Below are 20,624 nucleotides of genomic sequence, written 5' to 3' on the forward strand. Positions count from 1 at the left end.
GCTCAGCAGAAACATGGATTCCAGCTACTCAATGGTCTAAGATATGACCTTTGAATAAGGTTATAAATTACTTATTATGTCTGCTTTTTAAGGATTGGCCCTGTGCTAACATCTGTTGCCAATCTTCCTTTTTTTTCTTCTTCTCCCCAAAGTCCCCCAGTACATAGTTGTATACTCTGGTTGCAGGTCTCTCTAGTTCTGCTATGTGGGATCTGCCTCAGCATGGCCTGATGAGCAGTGCTAGGTCTGCGCCCAGGATCCAAACCAGCGAAACCCCTGGGCCATGGAAGCAGAGCTTGCTAACAAAATCACTGGGCTACAGGCCGGCCCTTCACTTATGTTAATCTTGCTCCCAGAAGCAATAAGGTATAGTTGCAAAAGAAAACGTTATTTTGCAATCTAAAGAACTCTACAATGTGAACTTAATTGTGCCTTTGTATCTAACACTTTCTTAATGACCAAAAAGTAAACCCATATGTAAGTGAATTCTCATAACTTACTTTTCAAGCTCTTCCTGAGAATGGGCAAAAGTACAATTTGTTCCTCGTGGACACCCCCCTTGTTGTCGCAGATCTCGGCACATGCTAGTCTTATATTTGCTGTTTGGCTGAGGCTACAAAAAGAAAATCAATGCGTGGAAAAGTGAAGATTCAATTTTTATTCACTCTTGGGACTTCAGAATTTTATCATTACACCTTTAACTCTTTTTCACATTACACAAGTAATTCTTGTGCTGAAACTACTACCATTCTATTATTTCTAGTTATGAGTTATGCTTAACCCTGAGTTCGTATTGTAGACATTCCTTCTGAGGATTATCTGAAACTAGTTCAAATGTTATGTCCATTCATTTGTCAGGCAACATAACGCCCATGAAAATAAAAGATTTCTCATCAAGTCATTGCTGTCTTAAAACAACAATACCAATAAACAATTTTAAAAAGCATTAAAAAAGCCATAAGCTTTGTCTACTCAAACTTTCCCAAGGAAGGTAGAATACAATTTCCCCTGAAAGTGAAAAATTAAGAAATATGAATTTACTTGTCAACTTGAGAGTACAACTCTCTTCTTAGCCTTGGAGCTCTGATTAAGTTCACACAAACAATGCAGCAAAATAAAAAACCTCATCATAACCACCATAATTTGCATCAAAATCTAAGATGTCATTTTTGTGAATTTAATAAAGATTAAACATTTATCTTTCAGTTAATATTTGAATATTATACTGCCTTCTAATAGAATAAGGAGAGAAGAGTGGAAAGATCACTTTGGAGTAGATTTGATCCCAACTCTGTCACTTACTGCCACCATGACCTTAGATATGTTATTTAACCTCTTTAAACTTCAGCTTGGGAACAACAATTATTTTGCAGGTGGCTGTAAGGATTAGAAATAATACACATAAAATACTGAACGTAGGGACTGGCTCATAGTAACTTAATAAATGGATGTTATTATTAGAATAAAGGATTATACCTTAAATAATTCCTTCTAAAGTAGATGAAAAATATTTTAAAAATCCAAATCCCACACATTTACAAATAGAAATTCACATTTGTGTGACAGCAATGGAGAAAAAGTGACAATTTCCCTACATTAGAAAAGAATTAGACAAAATGTTTGGAAGGAATCAATGATCTATACTTGATCAAAAACATTTGCAGTGGACTCATATTCAACACATTCTCCCAACTATTGCTGTGCTATGAATTATTGATCAGGTACGCTAAAACATGAGCTTCTCCCAAAAAAACAGAGACAATAAAAACGTACGAGAGATTAAGAGTCACATAAGCAGTCCATTAACCACCAGCTTGTGAAGAGGTTCAGGATGAACCTGTGTTAGAGGTAACAGCAGTCGGAAGTGCAATAAATGTGCTTACCTGAGGCGTCTCATGGCCTTTTCTGCTATAATTCTGTATGAAGTCCACAAGGCCATGAACCACTGTTTTAACGGCTACCATTGCATTTTCTAGCTGCTCCCAAGTTGGTGAAACAGCATCTATAATAAGAGGCCAAGGGGATGGGATGGGGGGTGGGGAAGAATTTCTTAGCAGTAATTCTCTTGTGTTATTTACCTTAAAGGTAGAAAAAGCATAAGCAATTGAATATTTTCCCATATACCTGGATTAGGGTCTATGTTTGCAAGAAGCTCTAAATGAGGTCTCAGTCTATTTAAGTTAGCTGGGTCACCTGTTCGCTGCAAAACAATTGTCAATTCCTGGACACTCTTTGCAAATGATTCTGGAGACTGCAGCTAACAAACAGAAAACAGAATGGTTTTTACTCTGGTTCTTATGACATGGCTATATTCAAATACTTTCATTAAGTCAACATACTAAACAGATTTTCAAGCGTCTTCAGATTCCATAGTAGGACTATCAGTGATGAATTAAATTTTCACCTCAGAATCTGCCCTATGAAATTCATCATCAGACACTTAGAAAACTTATTTATAAACTGTATTAGCTCTCTGGGTCTGAATGTAGACAAACAACAGATTTCGTAAGCAAGGCTGCTTTTATGCTAATATCCTGCATTTGCGTCCCTTAGTTTATTTTGAGAATTAAATTAAAAAAAAAAAAAAAGATAGTTTATAAAGAGTCTGATATTTTAAAATGTAGGAATCTCCAACTGGTTGTCTCTTTGTTGTATCAGAAGATTTCAATACTCTTCAATCTTAACAGCAATGATATAAAATCAGCATTTCTAATTTCACAAACCTTATCAATGATAGACTGCATGTGTGATTTATGTGCCAAATCACCATATAGAAGAGAGGACCACTGCTCAGGTGAAATACGGAGTCCTGCCTCCATAGCAATATGAACAATTTGGGCATCATGTTCTCTGCGTAATGCCTCATAACTCCGAAATTCCTCCTTTAGCTGCATCAGGGAAGAGTCTTCATCCCTTTTAGTAACCTAAAAGAGAAAGCAGGGAAAAAACCACACTAGAATTAGTATGCTTTCTCCCCCTCCCCTAAGCAATTCTTTTTGGGGGGTGAGGCACCTATTACATATCAGATACCACACAAAGAAGGTGCAAAGAAGATAACGTCCTTACCACAAATTCTTTTCGGAACAAAGCAGAACTTACATAACCCAATATATAGTCCTGCCTTCCCTCTATGAGCTCAGCAGTTGGTAGGGAAGAGATTTGTAAACAGAAAATTATAGTATAAGTGCTATTATAAGGCTCTATGGCAACATAAAGGAAAGGTAATTAAATTTGACTGCTGGAGGAGGGAAGGGGTATCAGAGGAGGCTTTTCCCAGCTGAAGGCTACATGAACTGAGTCTTGAAGGCAAAGAAGGGTGAGGAATAGAATTCTAAAGAGTGTCAAGTGGTGAAAGAGAGACGGAAAGAGCGGAGCACACAGAATTAAAGGCTAAGATGTAGGCCAGAGAAGAATCACAGAGGGCCTTGTATACTATGGTGAGAAATTTGGATATTATCCTGAAGGGAATGGGAAGCCACTAAGGACTTTTAAGCAGAGGAGTGACATGATCAGTCCAACCAATGGTTAGGCATATATATTAGTACTATCAAATGATGATTAAGAAGTTTTCTGCCACCACAAAAATAATCATTAGGGTATTTATACAGCTTTAATTTATACTTAAGTGATAAAAAAAAAATTCAAGTTACAGAGTTTCACATGTCCTAGTGAAATTGTCTAATTATCATCCTGCATGTCTAAACATGCAGGTATATGGCTAGACAACTTCCACAATAAATGAGACAAACTTATTCCTAAACCACTAAAACATGCTAATGGCCACAGTGAAATACCCAGGACCAGTCTAGGTTCTGAAACTTAGACTGAACAAACCATTCAAACTATTCAAAATGATGATTTTCTCATCAGTAAAATGAAAATATCCCCAGACCACCTCCACTGGTTGTTTCTATTGCTGTTGTTGGCACATGAGACAACAGTATTATGGCCCCAAGAACAAGAAGATGGGGAAACGGAGTTACCATCCGAGAGTTAACTTAATAGTATCGGTTCACAATTCTCTTTGGGAATATATAAATACATTAGAGAAAAGCATGGGACACCCAAAATTCTAATAAACATGATCTTAAGTATAATTTAAGAAAAAGTAGAGTATAACTTAGAACTCACAAAAATCTATATTCTACCATAACCTATTTAAAGAAACTCCAAGGAAACAAAAGGAGGAATTATTGACCTAAAAAACAGAAACAAGAAACCCAGGGGCTGGCCTGGTGGCACAGCAGTTAAAAGCACATGTTCCGCTTCAGCGGCCCGGGGTTCGCCAGCTCGGATCCCGGGTACAGACATGGCACCACTTGGCACGCCATGCTGTGGTAGGCATCCCACATATAAAGTAGAGGAAGGTGGGCACAGATGTTAGCTTAGGGTCAGTCTTCCTCAGCAAAAAGAGGAGAATTGGCAGCAGTTAGCTCAGGGCCATCTTCTTCAAAAAAAAGAAAAAAAAAGAAACCCAAAGAACCAGAGGATGGTAGTACTCATCCAACCACTATGTAGGCTACAGGGTGCCTCTTGAGCAGCATAAGCATCTACCCATCTGAGCAATAAAGATGACAGAGGTGGCTAACAGAGCCTGGTCCTATTAAAATTCTTTTTTTTTTTTTTTTTAAGATTGGCACCTGGCCTAACAACTGTTGCCAATCTTTTCCCAAACCCCCCCTGTACATAGTTGTATATCTTAGTTGCAGGTCCCTCTAGTTGTGGGATACAGGACGCCGCCTCAATGTGGCCTGACGAGCGGTGCCATGTCCGCGCACAGGATCCGAACCTTGGGCTGCCGCAGCGGAGCACGCGAACTTTAACCACTCGGCCACGGAGCCGGCCCCCTAAAATTCTTTTAATGTGCATCAAATCTCCTGTGCATCAGAAGCTTTAAAAGCGATAATTTTAGGTAATCAAAATCTGGCTTTGAGAAGCACATAATTAAAAGGTATATATGAATGCTCAACAACCCATCCATCAATCTGTCCAACCCAAACAGATGCTTTAAGCAGCTGAACAGACAACTGTACACACGGACATCACCAGATGGCCAATATAGAAATCAAACAGACTATGTAATTGGAAGCAGGAGACAGAGAAGCTGTATTCTCTGCCAAAACAAGACTAGCAGACTACAGTACTGATCATGCACTGTTAATATCAAATATCAGAGTAAAGCTGAAGAAGAGCACTGAAGGAATTGTAGTGCCAAAATATAATGTAAATAACATTCCTGATGAATTTAAAGTCCACATAAAAAACAGATTTGCACTGTTAAGTTTAATTGACCAAGAACCAGAAGAACTAGGGACCGAAACCAGAATTATTTTTAAGGAAGAATGCAAAAAGACAACGTCTGAAATAAAAAGAAAAGAAAAATCGAGATGGATAACAGAAGAAAGGCTAAAAATTGTTAAGGACAAGTGAGAAGCAAAAGTAAAAGGTGACAACAGCAGGATTAGAATCCTGAACGCAGCTTTCCAGCAACTATTATATAGAGATAAAGAGAACTCCTTTAATGGCCAACACAGAGACAGAAGAAAACAAAAGAGGAAGAACAAGAGGTCTCTTCCAGAAGATTCAAGAAATCAACAAGAAATTTAAACCTGGATTAGAAATGCTGAATGACCAACAGGGAAGCACACTATCTGATCAGGAGAAAATAAAGGGAAAGCAGAAGCAGAATACTGAAGATCTATACAGAAGAGACAAAAGGATGACACGTTCTTTGAAGATTCCTACGAAGAACCTGTAATTTTAGAAAGTGAAGTGAAAGCTGCCCTCAAAGTACTGGGAAGATACAAGTCACCAGGGGTAGATGAGATATCAACAGAATTATTTCAAGTCACAGACTAAATCTGTCAAAATTCTAACAAGAATATGTCAACAAATATGCAAAACAAAGGAATGGCCTACAGACTAGAAATACTCAATATAGATCCCAATCCCCAAAAAAGGGAAAGGCCAAGAACTGCAGTAACTATAGGACCATTGCTCTAACTTCCCATCAAGTAGAGTGATGTTCAAGGTGCCACAATGAAGGCATGTTACCTTATATGGAGCAAGAAACACCTGACATCCAAGCTGTATTTCAAAAGGGAGAGGCACAAAAGATCTAACTGCGATTATTCGTTGGCTACCGTAGTGCTTCAAAGAATTTCAGGTTAGTTTCTGTTTTAGACTACAGTAAAGCATTTGACTGCATGGATCATGAAAGACTATGGGCTGCTCTGATAGAAACGGTCATGCCTCAGCGCGTTTGATTATCCTGATGCGTAACCTACTTTGGCGACAAGAAACCACTGTCAGGAGAGAACATGGAGAGACAGAACGGTTGCCTATAGGCAAAGGTGTCAGACAAGGGTACATTTCACCTTCCTATCTGTTTAATCTGTACACAAAACATATCATATAAAAAGCTGGAGCTAGACAGACGGAGGAGTGAAAATTGGTGGAAGAAATATTACCAGTCTAAGATATGCAGATGACACTATCTTACTGGCAGAAAGCAGCAATGACTAGAAACGACTTCTGACAAACGCGAAAAAAGAAAGTGGCAGGGGCTGGCCCCGTGGCCGAGTGGTTAAGTTTGCGCGCTCTGCTGCAGGCGGCCCAGTGTTTCGTTCGTTTGAATCCTGGGCGCAGACATGGCACTGCTCATCAGACCACGCTGAGGCAGTGTCCCACATACCACAACTAGAAGGACCCACAATGAAGAATATACAACTATGTACCAGAGGGGCTTTGGGGAGAAAAAGGAAAAAATAAAATCTTTAAAAAAAGAAAGTGGCAAAGCAGGCATGCATCTGAACATCAAGAGGACAAAAATCATGACTATAGAAGAACTACACAACTTTAATAAAGACAATGAAGACACTGAAATTGTTAAAGATTTTGTTTACCTTGGTTCAGTGATCTATTTAAATTGAGACTGCAGCCATGAAATCAAGAGAAGACTGAAACTTGGAAAGGCAGCAACAAAAGAATTAGGAAAGATCATTAAGTGTAAGGAAGAGTCATTAGAGACTAAAGGCCTAGATTATCCATGCCCTTGGATTCCCCAATTACTGTGTACAGGTATGAAAGCTGAACAGTGAAGAAGGCTGACAGGAAAAACATTTATTCATTTGAAATACGGTATTGGAGGAGAGCTCTATGGATACCCTGGACTGCCAGAAAGACGAATGATTAGGTCCTAGAGCAAATTAAGCCTGAACTATTGCTGGAGGCAAAAATGGTAAAACTGAGGCTGTCTTACTTTGGGCACATCATGAGAAGGCAGGATTATTTGGAAAAGACAATAATGCTGGGAAAAGTAGAAGGCAGCAGGAAAAGAGGAAGAGCAAATATGAGATGGATTGATTCCAAAAAGGAAGCTATAGGCATGAGTCTACAGGAGATGAGTAGGACTGGCAAGGATAGGACATTGTGGACATCACTCACTCATTCAGTTGCAAGTCAGAACTGACTTGACTGTACATTAACAACACAATAACAACACGAATGCTCAAGTTCCACATCAGATACACCAAATCAGACTAACTGGAGATGGGATGAAGGAATGTATACTTTTAAAAACTCCATAGCTGATTCTAATGTGTACCTTTAATTGAGAACCACTTCATTAAACATTATTAACTCTCCTTTGTCTGATTCCATGCTAAGCAAGCAAAAGTTTGATACTTTTGTTGTTGTTGTCGAGGAAGATTAGCCCTGAGCTAACATCTGTGCCAATCTTCCTCCACTTTTATGTGTGTTGCGGCCACAGCATGGCTGACAAATGGCACAGATCTGTGCCCAGGATCTGAACACACAAACCCAGGCTGCCGAAGTGGAGAGCACTAAACTTAACCACTACCCTGCAGGGTCAGCCCCTGGATACTCTTTTACACGAAAGTATCTACAACATGAGAATTCATGTCATTTAAGAGTTGTACTTCTCATTACAAATTACTAAAACTGATAATCTGTTTTATGTGACCTTGGTTAGGGTGATTCTGTTCCTGAGGAAAGAATCTACTGAAGGCACCCACAAAATTCAGGTCTCTAAGCTTATAAAGTCAAAGGAAAAGACCTTTAACAATGGTGAGTTTACTAGAGTAAATGCCACCCAAGAGAGGCCATTTTGCAGTTAAGTCAGCATAATATCCTTTTATTAATCTAAACACTGCTTTAACATGTTAAATGACAGGGCAGTGGGGATGAAATGAAAGCACGAAATTAAAGTCACTTTCTAAATGAGTGTTACTCAAATGTCAGATATTAGTAGCAGTTATAGATATAAGACAATCATAAACCACAAATCAGTATGATACTTCTGAGGAAAAAACCCCATTAAATCAGTAATACAGTGTGAGAACCTAGCTGGTCACTTCAGGATGATAAATGATCTCTGTAATTTGGCTACTTAGCCAAAAACATAATGTTTGAGGAACCAGAGATGCATTTCTTTTTCTTTCTTTTTTCTTTTTGTTGTTGTTGAGGAAGATTAGCCCTGAGCTAATGTCTGTGCCCATCTTCCTCTATTTTATATGTGGGATGCCTGCCACAGTGTGGCTCGGTAAGTGGTGCGTAGGCCTGCATCCGGGATCTAAACCAGTCAACCCTGGGCTGCCAAAGCGGAGTGTGCAAACTTAACCACTACGTCACTGGGCCAGCCCCCAGAGATTCATTTCAATTGCTGCCCTAAAGACACAAAATCAAGCACTATAACATCAGGCAGATAGTGTCCAAGCCTCATTAGTGGAGATAAGTGAACTCATTTGAACATATTTCCATCATCAATTACCTGTTATCTCAAAGTGAGCAGTCTGACCAGAAAAACCTTTTTCTATCTGAACTATTTTCACTCTTGGGTCTATAAAACCAGCAAAATAACCTAAATAAGCTTTGATTTCAAATTAGATGCTCTACTTTCACAGAAGTCGATAAGCCTTTCTTAAGATGCAGCCAGCAACCTATACTCTTGTAACATGCAGAAACTTCATGTATTCAGCCTACCTTCCTCTTCTCTCAGTACTTGTTGCCATTCACAAGGTTATTAGACAATGAAACCACATTTCTAAATATCTTGGGGTTCTTCCCTGACCTCTCTACCAAAAAAAACCCCCCAAAACAAAAAAAAACCCAGGGTGCTTTGCAGACTGCAGAATGGGGCAATCTCCTCAACTTTTGACTCCCTTTTTGTCCCTAAAACAACATATAGGCCACCTTCAGATTAAAGGCTTCAATCTAATCACCACAGAGAATGAGATAAAAATAATAATGGGGAAGTTAAAACATTTGTTTACTCGTATGAAGTTTTCAGTATAGTTCCTGATTCCCTTTTAAGATGGTAAATAGAACTGAATTAGGCTTCTTTTTACTTTTACTATCCCAAGAGTCAAGTTTACCAAATTATGTCCCTATATTCTGCTTTGTGTTACTGACACCTTCACATACGTGTTCCTATTCCCAGTACGTAGTATCACAGAAGCAATCAATGCAGAAGGAAAAAAGTCTCCTTCCAACTCTCATAAGCATCCTGCATCTCTAGGCCTCTAGACCGGGTAACACCCCTTCTAGGAAGCCGCGGTCTCACACACACATGTAATGTTTACATGGTTGCTAGCTACTTACCTTAAAACAAGAAGCTCGATACAGTAGTTGCACAACATGACCAATACTTGTTTTTGATGCCTGAGGAAATCTTGGTTCTAGTCTTTGCACAACAAAAAGTACCAGAACTTTCCTTGAGAGAGCAGAACCATCTTCTAATGCCAGCAACACCAGCTTCAAGGCCTCTTCTTGCATAGCTAGAAGTAAGGAACATGAGTTTATAATAAATGAGGAACCCGCAGATCATGTCTGTCACAGACGTTTTTGGGTATTAGCTTATGGTGGTCCATTATCCAGTTTGTATTCAGCTGGCACAAAAAAAGGACATCACACATACACAAATACACTTCACTTAAAAAGTAATCAAACAAAACATATTCCTACTAAACAAATGATGGGAACACAAGTTAACAGAACTTAAAATACCTTCTGCAGATATTTAATAATCAACTGTATCATGATGTTAAAATGAAAAGTCCTCATTTATAAAACACACAGAGCTACCCCAACAATTAAATAATATGTAAAAGACACACAGGAGTGTTATGAAAAATGGTAATTTTTTTATGCACGAGACTGTTACTTTGCCTGTCAGAACTATTTTGTATATAATTTTAAAGTGATATGAGTTAGCCTCTGGATGCAATACCTAAAGAAGGTATTCATTTATGTTGTTTTCCAGTCAGAGATGTATAATATAATCTGAATCTAATCATGAGGGAACCTCAGACAAAACCAAATTAAAGAATATTTTATAAAATAACTGGCCCGTATTCTTCAAGTATACCAACGTCAGACAAAGAAAGGCTGAGGGACGGTTCCAGATTCACAAGACTTAAATAGAGATGTGACAAATAAATTCAATAAGTGATCTTGGACTGGATCACATATTGGAAGAAAATAAATGCCATAAAAGACTTTTTTGGAATAATTGTCAAAATTGGTATACAAAGTATAGATTCTAGTATTTTATCAATATTTTCTGAATTTGATGAATGTAGTGTAGTGTTATGTAAGATAGTATCCTTGTTGTTAGGAAACACACTGAAGTATTAAGGGGATGAAATATGCAACCTATGCTCAAATGGTTGAAAAAAGAGAAAGAGTAATATAATATAGCAAAATATTAAATATTAATAAACATAGATAAAGAGTATATAGGAAATTCTCTGCCTTATTATTGCAACTCTGATAAATTTGAAATTATTTCAAAATTAAAAGTTAAAAATACATTGGCTCTCAATTAAAATAATGAAACTATAGAGCTGAGAGATCATCCACAACCTACATTAAAAATCAAACCCCTTTTTGTCCAAGTGAGGCACTGAGGCCCAGAGAAGCTAAGCGACAAGGCCAAGGTTCACAACTGGTTAGCAGCAAAACTGTAACTAGAACCAAGGACTTTTTATTTTTCAATTGAGGTAAAATTCACATAACGTAAAATTAACCATTTTAAATTATACAATTCATAATGTTGTACAATCATCAACTCCATCTAGTTCTAAGACATTTTCATCACCTCAAAGGAACCCTATAGCCATTAAGCAGTCACTCTCCATACCCTCTACCCCCAGACTCTGGCAATCACTAGTCTGATGTCTAGCTCTATGGATTTACCTTTGTGGATGCTTCACATAAATGGAATCATAGAATATGTGACCTTTTGTCTGGCTTCTTTCATTTAATATAGTGTTTTCAAGGTTCATCCACATTGTAGCATGTATCAGTATTTCACTCCTTTTTATGGATGAACCATATTTTATTTATGGATAGACCACATTTTGTTTATCATCAGTTGATGGACATCTGGATTGTTTCCACCTTCTGACCTATTGTGAATAATGCTGCTATAAACATTTGTGTCTAAGTATTAGTTTGAATACCTGTTTTCTACTCTTTTGGGTACATACCTAAGAGTGGAACTGCTGGGTCATATGGTAATTCTATGTTTAACTTTTTGAGGAACTGTCAAATTCTTTTCCACAGAGGCTGCACCATTTAACATTCCCAAGTTCTCTAAAACTTTGTCAACACTTTTTATTTTCCATTTTTAAAATTACGGCAAACCCAGTGGGTGTGAAGTGGTATCTCGTTATGATTTTGATTTGCATTTCCTTAATGACTAATGATGCTGAGTATCTTTTCGTGTGGTTTTTGGCCATCTGTTTATCTTCTTTGGAGAACGTCTATTTAAGCCCTTGGCCCATTTTTCAATTGGGTCATTTATCTTTTCATCGTTGAGTTGTAGAACAAACGACATTTGACACCTAGCCTAGTGCTTCTTAGGTAAGATAAATAAACATGAGGAAATATTGAAAAGTAGCATTCTTAACTTATATATAAATGTGAATTTTTAAAATTATTTTTCAATTTAACTTTGTATTATAAAAAATTTAAACATACACAAAAATAGAGATAACATGTACCCATAACACAGCTTTTGCCAGTAGGATTTCACCTATTCTTTACCCAATTCCCTAGTTTGCTTTGGCTGGAGTGTTTTTGAAGTAAATCCCAGACAACACAGCACGTCACCCTTAAATAATTCATCATGAACTTCTAACATGTAAGGCCTTTTTTTCCCCCAACACCATTATCACATCTATAAAAAGTAATATATTTCCTTAATATCATCTAACATCCAGTCCATGTTGAATTTTCTTCCATTGTCTCAGAAGATTTCTTTATATAGTTGGTTTCTTTGAGTAAATATCCAAAAAAGTCCATACACTGCTATTGGTTGATATGTCTTCAGGATTTAAAAAAAAATCTACACTAGCTCCCCTTTATCAACCCCCTCCCATTTAAAAGGAAATCCAGTTATCTGTTGAAGAAACAATCATTTTCCAATTTCCCACATTCTTGATTTGGCTAATTTTGTGCTTGCAGTGTTTTTAAATGTGTTCCTTTATCTCCCTATTTCATGTAAACTAGAGGGCTTGGGTAGATTCAGAATGAGGTTTTGTTTTGTGTTTGCCAAGCATACTTATTCCATGTATCAAAATCAAGAGAAATATAAGGCCTAGTTGTCTCACTATTATAATGTTATGGTTGATTAGGGGATAAGTTCAGGCCTTACTCATCTATTATAAATTCTCCCAGCAACCTTTCATCTAATGGTTTTAATACTCACAATAATTGCTGCCTTGACCCATTAATTCATTTGAGGTTGCAATTTGTGATTTTTCTAATTTTAATTTTTTTTCCTAAATTTATTAGCTGGAGTTCTGCTAAAAGAGGATACCTTCAACACCCTTTATTAAAGGCCACAATCTGGGTGCTAAGGCTATTCACTGCTTCTTAGCCTCTTCAGTGGAGAGATCTAGGAAACAGGCTTTCTTTTAGAAAAAGAAAAGTAAATGAGTCTATACTGATATTGGCAATTCAAAATTAAGACTGCAGGGTTTTCACATAAATTATTTCATACTTGTATCTTTTTTATTAAATGCTGAAAATCTTGGTTCCTAACGGCATTAACATAATTGCTTACTTGCTTTATCCTACTATGTGTCTGTGTAATAGTTTCAAAATAACAATACCAATGAAATATTGAACAATATGAATAGCAAATACAATTTAGGATTATACATCCCACTAGGGATATAAAAATCAAAATACTGTGTTCTAAAGTCACCTTAAGTAATTCATTTCTAATGAACATGCTACCAACTTGCTAATGTTTTGTTTTATCCATTTTATTTAAATTTTTAATTATTTATTTTTACTAAAAATTGTTTTATAATTAAATAAGGCATTTACATGGGTCCAAAACAAGGTGCATTCAGCCAGGTCTAGCTTTTGTCCCTGTCTGCTTTCTCTGGGTTCCTCCCTCCTCTACATAAGTTTATTGCTTATTTTTCCTACAATTGTTTCTTTTGGAAAATATGAAGAAATAAGTAGATAATGGTTGTATCTCTCTCCCTTTCTTAGATAAAAGATACTATAATAAACACAGTATTCTGCACCTCTCTTTTATTTTCTAACTTAATGTATCTAGAGATCACACTTTACCAGAATATATACATCTTCCTCATTCCTTTCAACAGCTGCGTAGTAACTCCATTGGAAGGATATACCAGTTTATTAAACCAGTCTCTTATTCATAGACACCCAAGTTGCTTCCAGATGTTTACTGTTACAAATAGTGCTTTATAACTTTATGCATTTTGTACTATTTGCTACATCTTTGGGATAGATTCCTAGAAATGGGACTGTTGAGCCAAAGGGTAAATACACAGATGATTTTGCTAGCTATTGCCAAATTCCTCTTTAGAGTTTATACTACTTTGCATTCCCATCATTACTAGATGAAAGTACATGTTTTCCCACGGCCTTGACAACAGAATACACTGTCAAACTTTCGGAGTCTGCCAATCTGATAGGTGAGAAATGGTTATTTCAGTATAATTTTAATGTACATGTCTCTTAATATGAGAAACACTATCTTCTTTTTTTCCAGGGGAAAAATTCGCCCTAAGCTAACATCTGTTGCCAATCTTCCTCCTTCCTTTTTCCTCCTTTTCCCCCTGCAAAGTACATAGTTGAACCAGTTGAGTACAGTTTTAAGTTCTTGTTCTTCCACGTGAGCCACTGCCAGAGCACGGCTACTGACAGACGAGTGGTGCGGCTCCACACCGGGGAACTGAAGCCAGGCCACTGAAGTGGAGCGTGCCGATCAAGAATTTTTGATTTTTTTCATAAAAAAAGTTTACTTTACCTTTACTTACTACCTGTGTAATCTTAGGCCTCTCTCTAACTCAGTTTTATAATTTGTAAAATTGGATCTGTGTCACCTCTCTTCAAGGTCACTGAGGATTAAATAAGAAATTTATTGTAAAACATTACCACACTATCACATCAATTATGATCAACAAAAACTGGTTTATTTTTAATTATGCTAAGTTGAGTCTGGGGAGTCTCACCTTCCTTTAGGAAATGGCATCCTCTAGCCCTGACAGCCAGTAAGAAAGGCAAGATAGTGTTTTATCTTACCTGGCCCTAGAAACTGGCATCCTCGAGCCCTGACAGCAGCCCATAGGTTGGCAGACAATTGCTGAGGGTTCTGGTGCTGTAATATTAGTTCCGTTACAGTTCTTTCTCCAAGTGAGCGGGCTGCTCGCATGGCTCTCACACGACCTTCTTCCTCCACCAGTTGACAGTTTACAAGTGTCACCAGTTTCCTTTGCATTGGACGGCTCAGCGCACTCTGGTTCAAACTAGCTACACCTTTAGGAAAAAGGAACCAAAGGAAACTAATGTTTTTTTCAATTAAAAAAGACAAGTCAATTTTTATTATCTGTATTTAACTATTAAGCAACAATTCCTAATGAGTTCTCATAAGGTACTTTCATTTTTTTAATAATGAGCATTTTGTCTGTTTATTACTGCTCTGTAGTAAGAGGAGCCTAATTTTTAGTTACTTCAAATTTTAGTCAGGCATCCTATTCCTGGGTTGTATGTGTCCCCCAAAAGAGAGTATTATTTAGTCTATTCTCCATGTTCACTAAAACTATGAAAGTAAATTTAAAGTTGAATGAATAAAGTTTAATCTAAAAATAATCATCAATAACAGCTCTAATTGTTTTTTATTGTATACAAGGCATTTGATAACACTGCTTAATGGCAAGATCTTAGATCCTATTTCCTTTTTCCTGACACAATGATATTGCTCCAGCAACCCTCCCCTCTCCCCGACATCATCAATTTTTCCCTTTTTATTTGATCGCTTCCATCAGCATACAATAAAAACAAGCATGCTGTTACTTCACTCACCTTAAAAATAAATAAATCTTTTTATTGAAATCTCTTCCCCTACCAGCTCTGCTCCATTTCTTTCCTCCCTTTTGTAGCAAATCCTCTAGTGTTGTATCTATTCACTATCTCTAATTCTTTGCTTCACAATCTTTAAAACCTACTCCAACGTTTTGCCACTATCACTGAACAAACCTGCTCTTGTCATGACAACTGTCTCTACTTTGCTAAATCAATGGTCAATTCTCAGTCTTTATCTTCCCTGACCTCTCAACAGCACTCAACACAGGTGATCACCCCTAACTCCTCTAAATACCTGCCTTCCAGAAAACCCTATTCTCTTGGTTTTCTTCCTTCCTTCTCCTTTTTTTCCAGTCTTCTTTGCTGATTTCATCTTTTCTCTTTCTGACTTCATCTTTTCTTTCTGTTAAAGGGCCTGAAAACCCAGTTTTTGTTTTCTTTTCTATCTACACTCACTACTTAGGTGATCTCATCCAGTTGTATTGCTTTATATACTATCTATACATCAATGACTCCCAGTTAGAGCTCCTATACCTCATTCCTTAACATATATGCACTGATTACTCAGTAGCATCCAAGTGAAGATCTGACATCTCAAACTTCACATGCCAAAATTGAACTCCTGATCTTCCTACCTAAACTGATCTACCTGCTGTATTCTCTGTCTAAACAGATGGCAACCTCTTTCTTAGTGCTCAGGTCCAAAAACCCAGGAGTCTTACTTGACACTGCTCTTTCTCTCATACCCCACATACAATAATGTAGGAAATCCTCTTGACTCTGCCTTCAAAATATACCCAGACTACCCACTTCTCACTACCTCCACTGCTACTAACCTTGTTCCATCAGCCTATTAAGTGATAACCTGCTTCTACCCTTGCCCTTCTATCCTGAATTCTCAAGAGAGCAGCTAGAGTGATCCTTTTAATATTAGTCAGACTGTATCACTTCTCTGCTCCAAACCCTAGAGTGATTGTCCAATTTCAGTCAGAGTAAAAACTCAAGTCTTTAAAATGTCCTGTAAATCTGTGCATCATCTGGCCTCACCATTTCTTTTCATCTATTTCATACAGCTCTCCCCTTTACTCATACTGCTCCAGCACACTCTCCTATTGTTGTTCTTTGAAGATACCAGGCATGCCTTGAGGACTTTGCTATTCCTTCTGCCTGGAACAGTCTTCTCCCTAGAACCTACATGGCTAACTACCTGACCTCTTTCATCTCACTTCAAGTTCAAAAGCTACCTTCTCAATGAGGCCTACATTAATCACCATATTTAACCTCTATGTCAATTGTATTTCAATAAATTAATCAATAAAATAAAATAAAATTGCAACCTACCCATCTCCCCTCACCATGACATTTCTGATCCCTCTAAATGTATTGTTTTCTTTCCAAGTTTCATTTATAACATACTATATAATTTTATTTTTTATTATACTTGTTTATTAGACTTTCTCCCTTTTCCAAAACATAAATGGTATGAGGACAGGCATTTTTACTAATGTATCCAAAGTACCAAAATAGTACATATTCTTTAGAGATGTGTTCAATGAATGAATGAACAAATGTGGTAGACAGGGTAAGTTTCTCAAGGAAATCACTATGTCTAAAATATCCAACAGTGAAAAGCACAGAGCAGGTACAAAATAAATACTTGACTGATTCATTCACTCAACGTTTTTTTTTTAAAAGATTGGCACCTCAGCTAACATCTGTTGCAAATCTTCTTTTTTCTTTTCTTCTTTTTCTCCCCAAAGGCTCCCACTACATAGTTGTATATTCTAGTTGTGAGTCCTTCTTGTTGTGCTATGTGTGACGCTGACTCAGAATGGCCTGATGAGGGGTGCCATGTCTGTGCCCAGGATCCAAACCAGCGAAACCCTGGGCTGCCAAAGTGGAGCACACGAACCCAACTACTTGGCCACAGGGCCAGCCCCTCATTCAACTTTTTAATACATCTATGATGTGCCAGTCACTGGGTATGCAATGATAAACAAAACAGAATTATTTCTGTCATAGCACTTAAAATAATTTATCGCACTTGTATGCCTACCTCCCCCAACAGACTGTGGGTTCCATGGAAGAAGGGACCCTAACCACTATTAGAGCTCAATAGGGGCCAGCCCAGTAGCGTAGCAGTTAAGTTCGCATGTTCCGCTTTGGCAGCCTGGGCTTTGCCGGTTTGGATCCTGAATGTGGACATGGCACCTCTTGGCAAGCCATGCTGTGCTAGGCGTCCCACATATAAAGTAGAGGATGATGGGCACAGATGTTAGCTCAGGGCCAGTCTTCCTCAGCAAAATGAGGAGGACTGGCAGCAGAAGTTAGCTCAGGGCTAATCTTCCTCAAAAAAAAAAAACAACTCAATAAAAGTTAATAAATGATTGAATTATACATGAATACATGAAACTGTCTTAGAACTTATCAAAACTAATATTCTGATATAACGCTATTAATCAACAAATATAAATGTATCTGAGGAATTCTTAAATTATTAACAATATCAGTTATTTTCAGAAAATAGTATAACAAATTTTCTCAATCAAAAAGTTTCCCAAGGGGCCAGCCTCATGGCCGAATGGTTAAGTTCTCTCACTCGGCTTTGGCGGCCCAGGGTTTTGCTGGTTCAGATCCTGATGCGGACATGGCACCACTCGTCAAGCCATGTTGAGGTGGCATCCCACATACCACAACTAGAAGGACCCACAACTAAAATATACAACTATATACTGGGGGGATATGAGGAGAAAAAAGCAGTGAAAAAAAAAAAAAGATTGGCAACGGTTGTTAGCTCAGGTACCAATCTTTAAAAAAAAGAAAAAGTTTCCCAAGATCTCTTCAACCAAACTTATTTTCAAAACTTAAAATTATTTAATAGGGTATTAATACCAAGTCTTTCAACGTAAATGTATTACCAAGTCCTACTCACCAGTAACACACTTTTTATGAACTTACCTTTACCTCCACTTAGTGGTTTTAAGTAGAGTGCCAAATCCTCAACACATTTCTTTGCAACCTCATAGTGTTTGTTCTCACCTAGATTACTTAACTTTATTGACTGATGATCTGGTACCTAAAAACAAAGAAAAAATGAAGAAATACATTCATCCCGCTCATGCAACTGTTATTTGTATACCTGATAATAATCTTGGTGAGTAAAAATTATAACACAGAGATAATACATTAAAGTATTTTAAGTAAAATTAAAGCCAAACACCTAGCTAAACTGCTTTCTCAGAACCAAGGCGATCATACTTAATAGCAGGGGCTGGGTAGATTAATGAATGGAAAAAACAAGGAGGTAGTTAATAGTATTATATTAATTTCTTGGGATGGTGACTATACTATGATTTTTAAAGGTGTTAACATTAAGGGAAGCTGCAGAAAGTTACACAGATTCTCTGTATACTACTTTTTGCAACTTTTTCTAAAAGCATTTTAAAATAAAAACTAGGAGAAAAAGAGGACCCAGCCCAGGGGCCGAGTGGTTAAAGTTGTGCAGACTCTGCTTCAGCAGCCCGGGTTTATGGGTTCAGATCCCGGGCGTGGACCTACTCCACTCACCAACCACACTGTGGATGTGTCCCACGTACTAGAGAAAAAAAAAAAAAAATAGAGGAAGATCGGCACAGATGTCAGTTCAGGGCTAATTTTCCTCAAACAAAAAAGAAAGAGAAGGACTGGCAATGGATGTTAGCTCAGGGCAAATCTTCCTCAGCCCAAAAAAAAAAAACGCAGGAAAAGAGGCAAAATTTTTTCCCCTTAGCATCTTCTTACTATATGATTTACTTATGATATTTATTGTTTATGGTCTGTCTCCCCTTGCTAGAATCATAAGCACCACAAAACACTGTGTTCTCAACAAAAGGTCAAAACTTGGGTATAAACTGCAGCTCTGCCACTTCTATGAGTGATCTTGAATAAACTATTTAACTGCTCTAAATCATGGTTTCCCAATCTGCAAAATGAAGATGAAAATCCCTATTTCATAGGGCGATTATGAAAATTCAATTTAATTCAAAAAATATTTATTTTTATGGAGTGCTTACCAGATGCCAACCATGGTTTTAGGCAATAGGCATCTAACAGTGAGCAAAACAGACAAAATTTCTTGCCCTTATGGAGCTCACATTCTAGTGGAGAAGAGAGGAGGCAGCCAATAAATAAAAACACATAGTAAGTAAACATACAGTATGATAGAAGGTGATCAGTAAAATTACACAGCAAGGATAAGGAGGATCAGTAGTGCTGGAGAGGGTCTGCAATTTTAACAGGGGTGGTCAGGACAGGCTTTCCTGGGAATCAGGATATCTGAATAAAGACCTGAAAGAGGAGAGGGAATGAGTATTCTAGGCGAAGATAATGGTCACTACAAAAGCCCTCAGGTGGGAACATGTTTGGCATGTCGGAAAATTGGCTAGGAGGCCAGTATGGCTTAAGCAGAAAAGAGTGAGGACAATGGTAGGAGGTGAAGCTGGAAAAGTAACAGAAGTCACACTGTATGCAGACTATTTCAAGGACCAACAGAGAGAGAAGATTTATAAAAAACAAACACAATATCTGACCTATAGCAGACGCTAAACAGACTGTAGCTAGCATTATTACAAAAAGTCTGCATTATTTTATTGGATCTAAGATGCCACTGTTTGCAAGAGGAACCATTATGAAAAAAAATGCTGCCAATTAAATCATGACACACGACTTACTGTAGACACATCTTGATTTCAGAGTGTCTAACTGGACTATAAACATTGAAATGTGCTTTAAAAGGAAAACTTTAAATATCAAGATACTAAAGGAATGGAGTATTTGAATCCACTGAATTTTCTAAGAAGTGATTAATCAGAAAAATCCTTACTTTCTTGCTTAATATGTAGTGCATCATGTACAGAATTTCATCTTCTTTCTCACCTGTAAAATGGGGATAACAACTACCTGAAGAACTATGGTAAGAATTAGCAATAATAGATGTTGAATGCTTACTATCATACCTAACATAAAGTCAGCACTCATTAAATGGAAATTATTATAAATCTAGGGTGTTGTTCTGATTTAGTAAGATGATTACAAACAAGAAATATTAATAATTTTCTAGTACTTGAGCATAAAAAACTCTGTGGAATTTCTTACTGACACTCTGAAAATTTGTTTTCTATATATACATCCCCAAACAGATCTTATTTTCTCATTTATAATATTATTCTAAAAGTCAAGTGAAGTTAAAAAGAAAACCAAAAAAATCTCCATTT

At 37.3% G+C, this 20,624-nt stretch overlaps 1 protein-coding gene and 1 non-coding gene across 6 annotated transcripts in view; both read right to left on the reverse strand.

Annotated features, from left to right (window-relative positions):
- RC3H2 (ring finger and CCCH-type domains 2) overlaps positions 1–20,624 on the reverse strand; it is a 45,587-nt gene that overhangs the window by 17,163 nt on the left and 7,800 nt on the right. For all 5 annotated transcript variants that reach the window (XM_070251705.1, XM_014736024.3, XM_014736023.3 and 2 more), the window contains exons 3-9: positions 18,331–18,448; positions 14,593–14,826; positions 9,622–9,797; positions 2,724–2,924; positions 2,125–2,257; positions 1,884–2,002; positions 501–613 (exon numbers count right to left, since the gene is read on the reverse strand). In XM_070251705.1, the coding sequence (XP_070107806.1) occupies positions 501–613; positions 1,884–2,002; positions 2,125–2,257; positions 2,724–2,924; positions 9,622–9,797; positions 14,593–14,826; positions 18,331–18,448 (1,094 nt within the window). The remainder of the gene's footprint in view (positions 1–500; positions 614–1,883; positions 2,003–2,124; positions 2,258–2,723; positions 2,925–9,621; positions 9,798–14,592; positions 14,827–18,330; positions 18,449–20,624) is intronic.
- Positions 2,345–2,455, reverse strand: LOC111770733 (small nucleolar RNA SNORD90). Its single transcript, XR_002804139.1, has one exon. It is a non-coding gene; the product is annotated as a small nucleolar RNA SNORD90 (small nucleolar RNA).

This window comes from Equus caballus, chromosome 25 (assembly GCF_041296265.1).
Source record: "Equus caballus isolate H_3958 breed thoroughbred chromosome 25, TB-T2T, whole genome shotgun sequence".
NCBI lineage: Eukaryota > Metazoa > Chordata > Mammalia > Perissodactyla > Equidae > Equus > Equus caballus.